The sequence below is a fragment of the Chrysemys picta genome, chromosome 5, assembly GCF_011386835.1.
Source record: "Chrysemys picta bellii isolate R12L10 chromosome 5, ASM1138683v2, whole genome shotgun sequence".
NCBI classification, from domain to species: domain Eukaryota; kingdom Metazoa; phylum Chordata; order Testudines; family Emydidae; genus Chrysemys; species Chrysemys picta.
Genome location: NC_088795.1, coordinates 99,353,119 through 99,371,243, shown reverse-complemented (window position 1 = coordinate 99,371,243; position 18,125 = coordinate 99,353,119). Strand labels below are relative to the sequence as shown.

General features: G+C 38.5%; 1 protein-coding gene across 7 annotated transcripts in view; it reads right to left on the bottom strand.

Annotated features, from left to right (window-relative positions):
• PDS5A (PDS5 cohesin associated factor A) overlaps nt 1–18,125 on the bottom strand; it is a 170,995-nt gene that overhangs the window by 81,850 nt on the left and 71,020 nt on the right. For 5 of the 7 annotated variants that reach the window (XM_042843417.2, XM_005286368.5, XM_065598129.1 and 2 more), the window contains exons 3-9: nt 17,861–18,064; nt 17,535–17,621; nt 16,535–16,632; nt 15,938–16,064; nt 10,546–10,626; nt 7,997–8,137; nt 742–857 (exon numbers count right to left, since the gene is read on the bottom strand). In XM_042843417.2, the coding sequence (XP_042699351.1) occupies nt 742–857; nt 7,997–8,137; nt 10,546–10,626; nt 15,938–16,064; nt 16,535–16,632; nt 17,535–17,621; nt 17,861–18,064 (854 nt within the window). The remainder of the gene's footprint in view (nt 1–741; nt 858–7,996; nt 8,138–10,545; nt 10,627–15,937; nt 16,065–16,534; nt 16,633–17,534; nt 17,622–17,860; nt 18,065–18,125) is intronic. The other 2 variants (XM_042843420.2, XM_065598130.1) reach the window with 1 other exon arrangement.

The following is an 18,125-nucleotide window of genomic DNA, read 5'->3' as shown; positions in this document are numbered from 1 at the left end:
CTCCGACAACTGTGCATGTGGGCACGCACAGGAAGGAATCGACATGAGCAAACACTCGAAGAAGAACAGATGTTTTCAGAGAATTATCCACAATGACTCCCAGGTCTCTTTCTTGAGTGGTAACAGCTAATTTAGACCCCATCATTTTGTATGTATAGTTGGGATTATGTTTTCCAACATGCACTACTTTATCAACACTGAATTTTATCTGCCATTTTGTTATCCAGTCACCCAGTTTTGTGAAATCCCTTTGTAGCTTTTCATTCTGCTTTGGACTTAACGATCTTGAGTCATTTTGTAATGTCTGCAAAATTTGCCAACTCGCTATTTACCCTTCTTTCCAGATCATCTATGACTATATGTTGAACAGCACTGGTCCCAGTACTGCTCCCTGGAGGACAAGGCTATTAACTTCTCTCCGTTCTGAAAACTGACTACTTATTCCTATCCTTTGTTTCTTGTCTTTTAACCAATTACTGATCCAAGAGAGGACCTTCCCTATTATCCTATGACAGCTTAGTATGCTTAAAATCCTTTAGTTAGGGACTTTGTCAAAGGCTTTCTGAAAGTTCAAATACAATACGTAACAAATCTTCCCGCCCAAATAAAAAAACAAATTAACTATAGCTTTTGAAAACAGAGAAATGCTGGAAAAAAGTGTTTCTTATTAACAGCACTATTAGGAATACTTAGCAATTGTAAAGAATACAAATTCTGAAGTTGGTCTGTATGTCTTCTCACCGTCCAAGAAAGCATTGCCAAAGAGGACGATTTTGTGTTGCCAGATCAGAATCTTTAGAGCCAAATAGTTTAGCTAGAAGTCGAACAACAGCCAAACGCTCTTCTCCATCATTACTCTAAACCAAAAAGAAATAGATAAACCGTTAAATCATTAACTGTTCAAATGCAACTATAAAGGAAATTATGACTTCTCATATTTGTACTGGTTACAATACACAATTCTTCTTTCCCCTCACCCCTCCATCCCCTCACAACAAGTTACCGTGTTAAAATATTTATTTTAATTTAATTAAATAGAATTTCTGATAAATGAAATTTAAAGAGTTGGAGGTTAGCAGTGTTAAAATTAGGCATTAATCTGTTTTTCATTGTTAATGTCACTTGGTTATTTTGTACTTTATGAAGATTTTAATAATATAGATTATAGTAATGAATTACAAACATAGGTAATAGGTTCATCATATAGCTGGAATCCAGACCTCTCTGAATATGTCCTACACAATGACTTTTTATATCAGCGTGAGTAATATACTCAGAAAGATCACACTTCAGTAAGGTACTTAAGCACATGCCTAATTTTATCCATGTAAGGCAGTCCATTTGAAGTAATTAGAACTACTCATTCTTAAAGTTAGGCATGTGCTGAAGTACCTTCCTGAATAAGAGACAAAAAACGGTAAACAGACTAACTGGTAGAGAACATTAAAAAAAATATATATATATATCAACAAATCTGTAAAATTTTTTCCAAAAGTAATATATTACATTTTTAAGCACTTTTAAAAAAAAAAAACTGCACTTTTAGACTGGTATTACCCAATAGCAAAATTTGACAGATTATACAACTCCACTAACACTCTGGAGAGTCTCATCCAGTCAGCTTCAGCCATATGGATGGTAGCCATAAAGCAAGCAAGGTGGTTTTCAATTATCTGAAATTGAAATTTGTTTTTCAAGCAAAAAATAAGATTGTATCTTTGCTCTATAATGGTACTCTGATTTTCTTTAACTCTAGTCACATAACATTAGGACCATCAGACAAAAATAACAGCAAACACACTGTTACCTATTAAACAAACATATAAAAGTCATTGGATGGATAGCTGTCCACTTCCAAACAAGTAATCTTTCATTTAGAAAGAAAAATACACATGCAGTAGTTTGTGTACTACATAACTCCAGTAATTTTAAAATGTCCTTTTTATAGTCAACGATGTAGTTTATTTTTATTTTAAAATGTATTTTAACAAATATAATGTGGAAAAGTTTGAGACATTTATTAAGTTAAATGTTGACGTGAAACAGATGTTTATTATCAACGCGGGAGATATTTAGGCTGCAATTTTCAAAGGGAAGTTAGGTATCAAAATCCTATTGAAAATCATTAGAAGCTCGCTGCTTATTCTCTATCATTATTTAATGTTTATTTCCAGTTGTACCCACAATGGGGTAGGTGCTTTCCAAACACATAAAAGAAACCACACCACCTACCCTAAGGTGCTCACAATTTCAACACAGACAAATTTGATGTCAACAATTAAAAAAACAGGATGACTAAGCTATTCCCCAGCTGTTACTCAGGATTTTCATGATAAGTCAGGTAACTTTCTAACTGGTTATAAGAAGACTGATAAGTAACTTAGAAATACTTGTCTGCTACAAAAATTTTGTTAACATACCATATACTTTATATCGGTTTTCCCTACCCTTGGTCTACTTATCAGCCCACTTTCTCCACACACTTTTCCTCCATATAGTAAAGTTAAACTGCAAGTTCTTACTGACTACGCTAAATGAAAAGTCCTTGCTCACAAAGAGCAAATTCTCTACCTATCCAGTTCCACGGAAAATTTTGCATACTGCTCTTGAAAAAGTCTTCTTATGCTCAGTTAGATAAAACAAAAATAAATTAGTATTAACTAGATAGACTATTATAGTTGAAAAGCAAGGTTACTTACCTTATAGTAATGAGTTGTTAAAGATGTGCAGTTCCTATCTGTATTGCACTCTGGGTACATATGCGTCCTATGCCCCTAAGGCAGGAAGATTCTTGCTAGCAGTATCCTTTGATCTGCACCTGTGCTCTTCCTCTCCAATCCACGGGCAGAGGTGGTGGTGTGGACCAACCACCTCTCCAGTTCACTCTCTACTGTGAATCAAGTCTATGATCCGAAGCAGAGGGGAAGGAGAGCAGGTAGTGGAATACAGATAGGACATACACATCTCTAACAACTCCAGTTACTACAAGGCAAGTAATCTTTCTTCTTCTAGTACTGGTCCCTATGTGTATTCCACTGAGGGTGATTGACAAGCAATACTCATGATGGAGGATAGATGACTGCAGGACCCAAAGGATGCGTCAACTGAGGAGTCTTGCACCAGGACACTGTCTCATGTAAGAATAGAACTCCACATGGCTGTTTTACATATGTCAAGGTGAGGCACCTCCTGAAGCAAAGCTACCAAAGTGGCTTTTGCTCTGAAGGAGTGGCTTGCTCTTCCACTGTACAGAGTGTATCAGATATCTGGTAACAGAGCAAGATGCAGCCCAAAATCCACTCAGCTATCTCTTGGCCTTTCATGCATTCTGCCAGGACCACAAATAGCCTAGGTAATCTCCTAAAGGCTTTTGTTCTCTGAAGACAGAAAGCCAACGCCCAATGCATGTCCATATCTGCTTCTCATTGGTGGTCTGAGGCACAGGAAAAAACACAGGTAAGCATACAGTCTAATTCATATAGAAGTCCAAGATTACACTGGTGATGAACTTAAGGTGCAGTCTCCATGAAACCTTATCCATATGGAAAATGGTACTTTGTGCATAGGCCACAAGGGCCACAGGTTCGCCTAGCTTTCTAGCCGAAGTGATGGCCACCAAGAAAGCTACCTTCATAGATAAATGGGAAAGTAAGCAAGTTGCTAATGCTTAAAACAATGTTTAAATGTTTAAAACAAATAAAAGGAAGTTCTTCTTCACGCAGCGCACAGTCAACTTGTGGAACTCCTTACCTGAGAAGGTTGTGAAGGCTAGGACTATAACAGGGTTTAAAAGAGAACTGGATAAATTCATGGTGGTTAAGTCCATTAATGGCTATTAGCCAGGACGGGTAAGGAATGGTGTCCCTAGCCTCTGTCTGTCAGAGAATGGAGATGGATGGCAGGAGAGAGATCACTTGATCATTGCCTGTTAGGTTCACTCCCTCTGGGGCACCTGGCATTGGCCACTGTCGGTAGACAGGATACTGGGCTAGATGGACCTTTGGTCTGACCCGGTACGGCCTTTCTTATGTTCTTATGTTCTTCAAATGGTAGCTTAGTTAGAGCTGAAAGGACCAAGTTGAAATCCCATGTCAGAGCAGGTCTAGTTACTGGAGGAAAAGTTCTGAGCAAACTTTTCAGGGAGCTAAGGGAAAGACCAGCGGTTTTCTAGTTGAATAGTCAGTCTAAAATAGTGGGAATGTCCATCTCCTCTGAAGATATTTGGTGACACTGAGCCCAAAAAGAGAATCTTTTCCACTCAACTAAGTAATACCTTCTGGTGGATTCCTTCCTGCAATGAGAAGCTTTAACAGCTGTTGGATATTTCTGTTAGAAGTTTGACACCCATCCACTAAGCTGTGAGTGGCTTCAGATTTGGATGCCTGATCTTGCCCCTGTCCGGTGTGAGGTGGTCTGAGAAAGACTGGTGGACAAGATGAAAGACAGAGAAGGAGGGGGAACCAGAACTGTCTTGGGGACTTGGGAGTGATGAGGATAATCACTATTTTGTCCTGCTAGGTTTTCCTGAGAATTTGAGGTAAGAACGAGAGTGGGAGAATGGCTTCCATCAAATTTCTCATCCCTTGGAGTTCTGACTGTGTGTTCCCCTGGAGCAGTACATTGTGCATTTCTAGTTCTGTAATGCAAACAGATTCAAAGAGGGAGATATCCCCATTGCAGGAATATGTCTTTCACTACTGAGTTGTGGATCTCCCATTCATGTTCCATGGAGAATTATCTGTTGAGACTGTCCGCTAGGGTATTCTGTATTCCCAGAAGATGAACTACTAATAAGGTAATCTGATGACAAATACACCAGCTGCATAGGCCACTATGCCAAGTGGCATAGATCTTGATCCCCCTTGCTTGTTTACATATAACACATTTGTCAGATTGTCTAACAGCACCTTAATACGTGGGTATGAATGAATAATATTGCATCGCTTGCAGGCCTTTCAGACTGCTCTCAGTTTCAGAAGATTTATGCATCCTGGACTTGCATGTTCCCTGAGCTATGTGTTCATCCAGATGAGCACCACAGCCTACAAAGGAGATATCCATAATTAATGTCTTCTCAGGAGGTGGTGGAGCGAAAGGAACTACACACACCTGTTCCTTGTCCTGCCACTAAGCTAAACAGTCTCAGACCCTGGGAGGAAACATAAATAATGTGTCCATACTGTGCCTGCTTGGCACGTATACCATTTTCTTGTAGACTGTGAAGTCAGAGCCTCCTCAATGGTGTCATATAGATGCAAGAAGTTACGTGACCTGGAGGATAAGGCATGACCGAATCCATGTTTGGGGGCTCTTTCTGAGCCAGTTGATCAGAATGTTCACAGATTGAAACCTGTCCACAGGGAGGTAAGTTTTGCCCATGATCACATCTACAGTATCTTTAATGAAATCTAATGGTCTGTATTGGAGCTAAAATGGACTTTTCTACATTCATGCAGATTCCTAGTGATGTTCAAAGATTGATCAGAGATCAGGTTCATGCACCTCCCAATGAGACTTTCCCATCAATAATCTACGTATGGACAGATTACAGAACTGCTGTGCCAGAAGTGTGCTGCCATTACTGAAAGCACTTTTGTAAACATTCAGAGGGGTAGCCGTGTTAGTCTGAATCTGTAAAAAGCAACAGAGGGTCCTGTGGCACCTTTGAGACTAACAGAAGTACTGGGAGCATAAGCTTTCGTGGGTAAGTCTTGCATCTGAAGAAGTGAGGTTCTTACCCACGAAAGCTTATGTTCCCAGTACTTCTGTTAGTCTCAAAGGTGCCACAGAACCCTCTGTTGCTTTTTGTAAACATTATAGGTGCTGCTGCCAGACCAAAGGAAAGCATTTTATACTGATAGTGGTTTGCACCCATCATGGTGTAGGATTATACAAAGAGTTAAATTTAGTTTGGCTAAAGAAAATATATGCTTTGCAGTTTGTGTAAAATGTGTTTAGCAGTCATGGAAAGGCCCTGAAAGATGGCATGCTAAACTGAAAACACTGGATTTAATTGAAAAACTGAACCTGTAAGGTAACTGATAAGATAGGAGAAAAATCTTTGAGAAGAGGCCCCAATTATATGGGGTGGTTATAAATGGTTTTAGCAAAAAAAGGAATTCACAAAGCAGTGACTATAGTCTTGTAGGGTCTAATAGATAAGATATAAAAGAGTAAGTTCTTAGATGGTTCGGTGCTAGTGTCTGCTTATCCAAGCTGGAGCCAGTAATGACAGTCCTCCTTTCATATCAGAATAGCCCAATAAACAAAATGTGGGCTCCATCTCAAAGGTGGTGCCGTCGGAATCATCAATGAGGAAATAGCCCGACTGGTAGAGGGAGTAGGAGACTGGCTTCTTTCATAAACTTTGTGGACTGACAATGTCTGGATTTCCCTTGTAAAGACTGGTTCTGATAAGATGGGAGATTCCAGATCTGGCAGGATGATGATGTCCTCCACAGTGGTACCATGTGGAGTCCTCTCTCTTGTCAATGCCGATGGTATATGGGATGGTCATCTGTCCTTCACCAGTAATGGAGATCATATTGGTCTAGGCTCATGTCTCTCTTTGCGCGTAACCAGTGGGCCTGCTTCTGGCCAATGTGGAGATGATCTCAGTCTTTGAAGCCTGTGGGTTGGTACCATGACCTCAATGAGCTTTCGAGCTTCTTGGATGCTAAGAGTCATCTGATCTCGCGGGTGTAGGGCAGTGGTTTTCAACTGGGGATCCGCCGAACTCAGGGGGTCTTCAGACTATATCTAAGGGGTCTGCAAGCTCCAGGTCGTGTTTCTTAAGTCTAAACTTCCATGCTTGATGGGTTCAGGGCAGGAAGGAGCAAGAGATACTGCATTTAGAGGACATATGAGCTATTTTAAGGCATTAGAGGCACCTTTGGTTGACATCACTAACTGGGAGTAGGAGACAATTCTTGAAGCCCAGAATCCTGGGCATAACTGGAGTCCCATACTGGGAAGGGAGGGATCCCTGGAGATGGGGAAGAGGGTTGCCCAAAATCTAACTCAATGGTTCCCAAACTTTTTCATGCCACAATCCCCTTTGGGCTCACCTCTGTTAATGGAACCACCCAGGCTCTGAGAGATGGCAGATTTGAAAATTAACAACACAAATAACCATTTTTAGATCATCCCACTACTCCACACAAGGCAATAACATGATCCTCAATGTATATTAAAAGTTACAAATAGAGTTGCCACCTCCGAGGCACAGAAAAACTGGCCACTGGTCATGCCCTGCTACCCCCACCTGACCCTCCTCTTCCCCTCTCAGGTGCCTCCCACCCACCAGCTGCATGCCCCCCAACCCGTGAGCCCCTACACCCACTTCCTCCCAGGGGCCTTCTTGAGGGAGAGATAGCCCTCTTGAAGTCACCTAGAGACAGGAGTGCCTGTTCTCTGCCTGACCCCTCCCCACCATGAGCCTCTATACCCATGACTCTCCAACTACCAGGAGCCTCAGAGCTGGAGGAAGTCTCCTCAAGGTCTGTCCCACCCCTTATACTCTCTAATCAGAGCATGAAGGGAGCAAGAGCACAGGCGCGGACCAACAGACACCATTAGCAAGAATCTTCTGGTCTGAGGTGCAATGAGCATATACATACCAACAGTGAAATACACATAGGGACCAACACTTAAAAAAGAACCCCAAATACAAATACTTATGACATTCACATCAATACCAAGTGAGTTCATCATTATTGTTATTACAGTATATACAGAAGAAAATAATGTGTGTTTTTTTGTTTTTTGTTTTTTTAAAGAAAGACCTTCAGGTTTTCCATTTTAACAAGTCTGTACATAATTCTATCTATCCCCTTTATTTGATCAAATTAAAATAACAGCCGTATAATGCAAAGTGTAAAAGTGCTGGTGTTCAAGTTATCAACTGAAATAATGAAAATAGTTCTTAAATCTGTGGCTCCCAACGTCATACTCCTGATTTTCTTGTATTAAATTCAGGAACTTCACTGTATCCTACCTTCAGTTTGAACTCAAGCTGTGGCATGACGGACAGCAATAAATGAGGATCTATGGCAAACAGCTCTTGTATCAAATCAAATACATGTTCTGACAAGTCACTTACTGAAGATTTTCCCAGTACCAGAACCTGGTTAAAAAACTAAAACACACACAAGCACAAAACAAACAAACAAAAATGCTGTTATTCTTTGCAGACTTTTCCCATTCATTGAAGTTTTATGGTTTTTTAAAGTATTCTACTGATTGTGTACTACATACACTAATTCTAACACAATGGGACCAATAATGCACCCATTATTAAATCAATAGGCGTTTGCCTGCAATGGTACGGTTTTGGGCCCAGAAAGTAAAAAAAAATCAGTGTTTTTATTACAATTAAATTTATCTGACTTTCATAATTAATTAATTCATGAGAATCTGGTACATTAAAAAGCAAATGCCTATGATAAAACAAACAACCATAACATTCCATAACCTAATAAAACTAAAAATCAATATGCAGCTAAGTAACTGATAACTTAAAATTCATGATCATCCATCAAAATTTCATTAAAAAAGGTTAAGGAATCATCTGGTGTAGATGATTTTTTTCTTCCTAATTTTCATAGCCAAGCATGCAAAAGTACTGAAACAAGCCAAAGGACTTTATCAGCTTCTACTCATTCTTAAATAATTGCATGGTGTTATAGTGTTGTCAACACTCATGAGTTTATCATGGGTCTTGTGATATTTGGTGTTTTTCTTAAATCCCATCTCCTGGAGTCAGGTTATGTAAGAATTTTGTTTTTAAATTTCTAGCCCTCATGATCGCTTGGGAAGGGGAAGGAAACTTGAACCCTAAGTGCTCAAAAACCAAGAAGCAGATAAAAAGAACCCACATTTTATTATTTTTAAAAATCTCTTTTTTTTTTTTTTTTTAATGTTTGGGGTTGGCAATACTGATTACATAATCTTATTATATACATACTAAATAGAATTAACTGTTTTAGATTAAACCACAACTAATCAGAAAAAATAAGATAGAAGCCATTTCATTTCTCTGCCACAGGTTCTACATCTGTAAAATGTGGCTAATGCTTACATACCTCACAGTGCTGCTACAGGATTAGTCAATATTTGTAAAATTAGTGTTACCAGGCATCTGCTTTTTGACCAGAATGCCCGGTCGAAAAGGGACCCTGGTAGCTCCAGTCAGCACTGTTGACCAGTCAGTTTAAAGTCCAGTCAGTGGCGCAGCAGGGCTAAGGCAGGCTCCCTGCCTGCCCTGGCTCTGCACGATTCCTGGCAGCAGCTGGCAGGGTGCCCAGAGGCTCCACATGCTGTCCCTGCCTTGAGTGCCAACTCCACAGTTCCCAGCCAATGGGAGCTGCGGAGTCAGCGCTCGGGGCAGGGGAAGCACGCAGAGCCTTCCTGGCCGCCCCCGCGCCTAGGGGTCCACAGGGACATGCCAGCTGCTGCAGGAGCCGCCTGAGGTAAACGATGCTGGGAGTCCATGCCCCAACCACCTGCCCCAGCCCTGAGCCCCCTCCCACACCTTGAACTCCCTCCCACACCCCAACCCCTTACCCCAGCCCTGAGCCCCCTCCCGTACCCAAACTACCTTCCAGAGCCTGCATCCCGCACCCCATCCTGTACTCTGAACTCCTTGGCCCCAGCCCAGAGCCCCCTCCTGCACCCCAAGCCCCTCAGCCCCAGACCCACCCCAGAGCCTGCACCCCCAGCCGGAGCCCTTACCCCCTCAACAACACCCTGACCCATGTCCCAGCCCTGAGCCCCCTCCTGCACCCCAAACCCTCATCCCCGGCCCCATCCCAGGGCCCGCACCCCCTGCCGTAGCCCTCACCTCCTCCTGCCCCCCAACCCCCTGCCCCAGCCCAATGAAAATGAGCAAGTGAGCCAGGGTGGGGGAGAGCGAGCGACGAAGGGGCGGGGCAAGGGTATTCGGTTTTCTGCAATCAGAAAGTCAGCAACCCTAGGGGAAATGCTGCAAGTGCTAATAGAGTATTTCTACTAAGAATAAAAAAAGACTGCCTAAACTGTGTTGCATTTCCCCAGACTTTTTTGAAGCATCAATATCTTAAATATGTACAGCATATTAAAATAAGTAAAAAAATCACAGTTTTATACATGTAAGCCTAAAACTAGGCACTAAATAAAAAAATTTCAGATTTTCAAAAGGTATGGAGCATTCACAACTGCCTTGATTTAAATATAAGTCTTGGGTGCTTGGTACATTTGAAAGTCAGGCCACTTGTCTTTTTACAATGTGGGGTTAGATACTTAACTTTAGACCTACCTGCATAAAGTTAACTGATTTCTTCACTTATTAGGCTTCTAAAAGCATCAAACTCCTAAATCTATTTCTTTAACATGGAAATTAATAGATAGCAACTTTTTTTTTTAAACATTTACCTTAATTTGAAAATAAGGCTAATATTTTGTGATTGTGTTACAAAATGTACTTATTATAGTACTGACTGCTTCAAACAAACAATTAGTAGGTACCTGGAGTTATATAGAGAGTATATTAATTCATATGTTACATACATTGGCGATACATGGTTCAATAGTCTGGACAGTCCTTTTCAACAAGACTTTTGCAAGATCAAATGCTTGTTTATTAAGGTTCTGGAATAAAGAAAGGAGAAAAATCAAACTTAAAAGGGATACAGTTTACTTTAAAAGGCATCTTTTAATTTTTTTTCTTTTAACCAAAACCATGAACTAACATGTTTTTAGAAAGGGGTCTTATAAAACCAACCTTCTTATTCTCAAAACTACCAAAACTCCATAATGGTAATTTAATTACGCAGCTCCAGACTTAGAATATGCTAAAAACATTTCAGACACTTCAAAATAGAACTTAACCAGAAGCTAAACACCCCTCACACCCCTCCATTAAGAACTCGCCATACTTGTAATTGAGTGTAGTTGCCATGCTTAATATTGGATTAATTTTTTTTCCATTTCATGTTCTTCCCATTTTGGTAACTAACAAACACCAAATTAGCCATATGGTGGAAAACTGTTCTAGCATAAAATCTTAAGGCTGTGTTTTGAGCACTTAATTTTCAAGTGCACACTTGTGGTAAAATTCAACTTTGTGAAGAGGATCAGCCTTGTACAAGTCTTTCGCAGAGGGATAATTTTCAACCTTGTAAACCTGCAAGGATTTTTCTACAGGGCATGTTCCAAATTATTATAATTCTATACTCAAAATATTTTCAAATTTAGCAAAGGCACTATACCCCTCAGTTTCCATGATAAGCTGGAATTTTCAAAGTTCACCTCTGAGTTGAGTTTAGGCTTGAAAAATTTCAGGGCCAAAGGAGACTACTTGCAAAATTTAAAAAAGTGAGTAAAAAATTTTAACCTACCTAGACCCCATACAAAGAGTTTTGTTAACTTAGATGTAAAGGGATACTCTCTATATGAAAATCATTAGCCTGAAAATTGTGACCTGTTACAAAAAACACCTGTAACTGAAAGACTTAGCAAAACACTCTATTTTACACCATTCTTTTACATTTGTTTACTGAGTATTTGACAGCACTTGCGTCTATTCAGTTTCACTGTTCCCCAATGAAGTCAGTCCCTCCCTAACTCCAGAAACCCTATAAAAATCAACAGAAGAGATGAAACACCCTTATATCTGTAAAGATTGTTTTTCAATCACATTGATAGCATCCCATCAACTCTAAGAATTGGACACACACACACTCCAATGTACAATCTTACAATGCCTCATTATTTCGTAGTTTAGTGACAATCTTAGCATCCCTAGAGATTATACACTAGAGAAGGGAAAAGCAATATAAAATTTATTACTCAAAAAATCTTACTTTATCAAAAAACAAATTTCTACCATATAGTTACATTACAAACTTAAAAATATATTGATCTGCTACACATTATACAGTTAAAACCATAGTGTGCTTTCTCCTATTTTCAGAGCAACTGAATGTATGTGGGCCGAGCATATATCACCTTGATAGTCAGTGAATCACCATTAATGATGTAAGAGCTCATTTAAAAAAAAAAAAAGATTAACTACTTTGCACTCTTGAAATGATTTATCACATTTATATTTATTAAGTCTTCTTTACTGATTAAGGAAGAATAAAACTGGAAGCAATGTAGGAATAGCACTATACTTCATGCTCAGGTATAAATATATTTGTATCCCATTTTTTCTGCAGTGTTGTCCTTTGTAAGTATGTGCATATTAAAGTTTTGAAACAAATAACTGATCTGCAAGTAGAATCTTATATCACGTGAACAAGCCTGTAACACATAGCACAACGGGACATAACAAAGAAATACAAAATTTCTGCTCTCCGCGCATGAGCAGAACTTCCATTAAAATAATAATAGTCTGGCCATTTCAGTACCCTTATTCGGTAGTAACAGAGAATTATCATTGTTCAGTTGCTTTGCATATATTTTGAAGTATTATAAAATGCTCTGTGCAAGAGAATAAAATACACTTTTTGTGCTAGTTTGCCTCTAATTTACATACCTATGGCCAGATAATTAATATAATCATGTGCAGAATTAGGGAATTCTCTCAAGGCAGAACATAATTACTTCAGTGAAGATCTAGATCAGAGAGAAGAATTTTGCAGTATATTTTTAAATTACTGGATAAGCATCCCCTATCTTCACAAGGCCTTTGATAATGTTTCCTGTGAGGAAAGTTGCACTACTGCCTAAAATATGCAGACTTTCTGACACACAGAATGTATCTTGTAGCAACATTTATACAAGGTGTGGAAAAGCTGCCATGTGACTCAGGAGTATCAAAAGCTAAAAGTATTGTAGATTTTTTTTTCACAGAATAAATCATGGACAAAAATAAAGCTGGTTTCCTTGCATTACTTAATAGGTAGATCTATTGCCCATAGACAATTTTATAAATAAAAAGAAAACATTTAGATATCTTCTACAGAATATTAAATTAATGTGTGGCATATACCCCAATTCTACTTTCCAATTTCTCTGAATGCCTTAAGCTTCCATTTCTTTTGACAACATGCAATAAGCATGCAGTTATGATTAATGCATAATCGTGTTTGTAGTCCCCAGATTAGATTGAAATTACTTTTAAAATCATTAGGGGGAGAAAAATGAAAGAAATCTGATGTCACTACAGGACAGATTTATGGTTGTTTAGATGCCCTAACTGTACATTTCTATGTCTCAACATATTTGAATTTAAAATTAATTCTAAATTTCCTGGATTTGTAATGCTTAATTTGGGAATAAATTAAAACATTCCAGTAATTATTTTTACCCTACATCACTCACACTACTCTTAGCTTTAACTCCATATCAATGTAATTTTTACCTGGGAATTTCCTCGATTTTTAAAAATTAATAATTTCATACATGAACAGTAAACAAGAAACCCAATGAGACTGCTATCACGTATTACTACTACTGATTTGAAGGTATATACTATCGACCTGAAATAAAATATTTTATCTTTTAGGATCAGATTCACCAGTATACTCTGTCTACGTTACATAACTCTGCACAAGCATTCCAAGGATACTAGCCTCTCAAGTAAGGTTTTGTACTGCTCTCTTGATGCAAACCAGCAATGATCAGGCAAAGTGTACACCCCAATTTACCCCTACTTCCTGCTTTCCACATCCTGTTCCCCACATCCCCCTGCACCCTTCTCCCAGATCTCCTTCGTGAGTCAATCTGGCGCAAGATGGTTTTTAAAAGTATATATTTAGGATTGCTATTTTTGCCGTTATTTTTCATAACTGAAAGTTAATCGGTCAAGAGAGGATGAAAAACAAAATCTTCTTCAGACAAACTTATAAACACATGCCCACTTTCAAAATGGCTAACTCTTATTGTTCTGAATAAGACTGAGGCCACAGGCCATCATCTCATTATTCTCCACGAGGATGAACCCACATGATGAGCACTTCTCATTATGCCTGCAGGAGTGAAGCCAAACTGCCCTCACAGAACATGGTAACCCCTTGTGCAGTTATGAGGTGTAAAGGAGCACTATGAAGAACAGATGAAGGGCAGGGGCCATCTTTGGCAAGTTTACTCTAGAGCCACAGTCCCATTGAGAACAGATGGCAGCCATTTTAGAATAAGGCAGTTTTTTCTGGATTTCTCTGAAGAGAATTTTTCTTCAATTTGTTGCTGAAGAACACACAGGCAATTATGAAGAACAGCAGCAAAAAATTACCAATCTTAAAAAAATCTTTAAATGTGGTCTATGCATAAGATTTCAGGTATCAGAAGGGTAGCCGTGTTAGTCTGGATCTGTAAAAAGCAACGAAGAGTCCTGTGGCACCTTACAGACTAACAGACGTATTAGAGCATAAACTTACATGGGTGAATACCCACGTCGTCAGACGCAAGCTCCAATACGTCTGTTAGTCTATAAGGTGCCACAGGACTCTTCGTTGCTTTTTAAGATTTCAGGGAGTTTTAACTATATGGGAAGTTTGAAGAGCCTCTTATTTTTTACTGAGATCATTTGGGAAAAAATAATAGGTCTGATACTGAAAGTCAGAGTTCCTAAAATAATTAAATATGGCAATTTTAACTTATTAATGAATTAACAGATTTATTTATAAATTCTCTAAAAAAATTGTCTGGCGGACAGAGACTAAGTGTTGTACATTTTGGGGAGAATGCACTGTATTCCTTATGCATAGCAGAAAGAATGGATCTCTTCTTTATATGCAATCTCAACTCAACTTTAATTACAGCTAGTGCCTCCATAACTTTTGATAATTTTAATTTAACTAATCAATAACTGGCAATGGATGCCCAGCAATGATACAGTTCATTAGCTGCAGCTAAAGGCTGAAATTTACAGATAAAAATCTATGGAAAGGAATGCAAAAGCACAGGCATTTCTTCAAGGTAATTGTATTGGTCAATGTAATAGGGGCATTGGCCCCAGAATACATGTGAATCCCAGTGTGCCTGTTCCAAGGCTGGCCTTATGCTCACCTGAACCTCATTTAGTTACCTTCCAGTTGATGGACCTAAGAATTCAAGTGGCGATCATGTGACTAGATTACAAATTCAACCTGGAGATTAGGTATTAGTAAGAGTTCAGAGAGCCTGCTGGAGAGAAGACAGGTTTGTGATAACTCTGCAGAGCTCCCAAGCAGAGGGCCTGAGGACTAAGACCTGAAAGACAATAGGAGCCTGCTAGGGGGAGAAGCCTCACCTAAGACACCTGTAGGCAGGTAGGCTAAAAGGGGAAGAACCCTCAGCTGGGAAGGGCTTATATAAAAGATTCTGAAGCGTCAGAGGGAGGACTACATGGACACTGAAGAACTGAAAGACTACTGAGCTCAGAGACGAGGCTGGAAAGAACTACTGAAACTATGGAAGAAGGTTGGAAGTCCTGCTGTGAGTTAAATGTTCTGTTAATAAACCAATATCCGGAAGGGAAGAGTTAATGGAAAATCATCCGCTGAGGAGAGTTTGACTGACAACGTAAACTACGGCAAACAGCAGGTCCTGATGCCTGATAGGGTAAGCCCTGCTACCATCATTCACTTGCATAACAATCAAAATATGCCACATCTTTTCAATAAAAATAAAATATTAAAACGTAAGTTTTAAAAATGATAGTTCAGCAGCATACTAAACTAGCCTGCAAGAGATTTGTCTTAGTCTTGGTCTTCCAGTGCACAACTCTTGGGGTAGCATGTAGACTAAGTCAGTCAGTGGTGAAAACTTTACATATAGTTAGGAATGACATTAATGAGTTCCCAAAAGGGAGTTTTCAATCCATTGCTGCAAGACTGGAAAAAAGACGGCTGTGACGAATGGTACAGAATGTCCGAAGACAGGGAAATGTAACAAGACAAAGGAAACAAAACAAATACCATTGTTGTGCTGAAACACATGTTTATATGTTGTCACTGTATTTTACTTTGCAGACCTTGTGTGCAGGAATGAGGTTAATGAGAATGGAGTCCAGAAGCTCTTGAGTTACTCCATCACCCTCCATGATGATAGAACTCATCAAATCCAGCATGTGCATTTGTACCTTCTGGTTGTGGCTATTGCTAAAAAGATAAAAAAGGTGATTAAAATTAAACTTCCAGACACCCAAGGGGCCAAGAAAATTCATGTCCTAGCAGTATTTTAAAGAATAAATGGATGAACAACTAAGATTGTTCACCTTTCACTGACCCATATTTTCCACATTTATGAACTTTGACTATATTACTTCAATTGGTCTGCCTCGGTCATATAAATCTCAGAACACGTACAAAATAAAGATAATTGAATCTGAGCAGGATAATATTTTTTCTAGTGTCACCAAGTAATTTAGGCTTTTTAGACAGAGCACATGTATAATGAAATATTATAGATACTGTTTTGCTATTTGCTGCCCACAAAATGTCCTTTTTGAAAACTAGTTCTATTATAATCTATGAATATTTGCAAACTGAATGAAGAACTCAGTCTACAGAGACAAAGGTTCAAAAACCAAAGATATTTTGATAATATATATTAAAATAATTCAACTTACTTGATGACTGAAAAAAGAGTCCTAAAAAGCTGAATAAAAATTTCATTGCAATCTTCCAACTCAAAGCAGATGTTGTAAGATTTAACCCAAGCTAAATTCTATAAAAAACAAACAAAATAATAAAACAGTCACAATAATAGAATTACAACCTTTAACTAAGACATGCAAGTCTAAATTTTGCTAACTAAAATATAAAAGAAAAGTCACACTATACAACTTAGACTGCAAGCTCTTTGGGACAGGGACTGTCTCTGTGTTTGTATTAGAGCCTAGCACAATGGGGTCCTATAATACAAATAAAAATAATAAATCATGATGAAAACTAATTAAGAACTGACCCGATTTCATATGTGCAAAAGCAGATTGATATAACTTGTAAATTCAACTAGTATAGCCATGCTTGTAGGCTATCCATCTATGCTATCTTCTCTCTCATGGCATGAAGCAATTTTTAATTTAAACTTTACAAGATGGTTTCTACATACAGTCATGGTAGCATAACCATTTTAAAGTCATTTTTGTCTTGCAAATAGATTTTTAAATCAGCTTAGCCAAAATTTATATTAATTTCCCAATGACCAGCATAATCATATTTGCAGTTCAACCTGTGTTTGAAATAATTTCCTAATGTGGGAAAACCTGTTGTGCGAATGAAGTCTCGCAAACAACACACCTGAAAGAATCAGACCTCTGGTAATTTTTTATGTAAAATCCTATGGACATGGCTAATCATGACTAAAAGTCAAAATTTAAAACAAATAGTATTATCCTGCTTCTCAAACTATGGGCAACACTGTACTCAGCACATAGTTAATAAGTCAAACTGAGCCATAACACAGGAGAAGCAATAATTAAACTTTTACCTGATTCATGATATCATAATTTCTACAGCATGTCAAAGAATTCCTAAACAGGCTGTCACATACAGGGAAAGTCTGATTACACTTCATAGGATTATGGGGCAGACATGGTCTATTAAAAGTTCCAATAATTATATTACCTCTAATAAGTAAAAGTATCGGTTAAATTGGGGGCTCTTAGTATCCTCCAAGCCTTTTAACTGTCTTGTAATAAACAAGAATATGTCCTGTAAAACAAAAAGGATAAAATAAAATGTAAAAACATACATAATAATCCTCTGACAGCTATGAGTTCATTCAAATTAATTTCATTGAATGTACTAAATTAATGTCTCTAATAAATCTAAGTGTCAGTATATTCAAAAACTTGGTAATATAATAAAGTCTTTGATGGATCCTTTGATTGTATGTTCAACTGCAAGAGAATTAGATGGGGAAAAGGGCTTCTTTTAAAAGAATATTTTACCTTAAGTTTATCATGGGATGTATATGGCGCTTCTGGAGCATAGATTCGGAATATATCAGCCAAGCAACATGCTACAAGGAGACGCACATCTTTGTTGGGATTCCTGAGGAAGAATTCAGATGCAAGATGCAAGGCTAAAGGGAGATACTGCTGTTTCTCATCTTCTGAGTCCTGGTCCATGTCCATGAAGGTTTTTACTACCATCTAAGAGTTAAAGAAAAGGGAAAAAAAGACTTAATCCACTTTCTACTTTCATTCATAATTG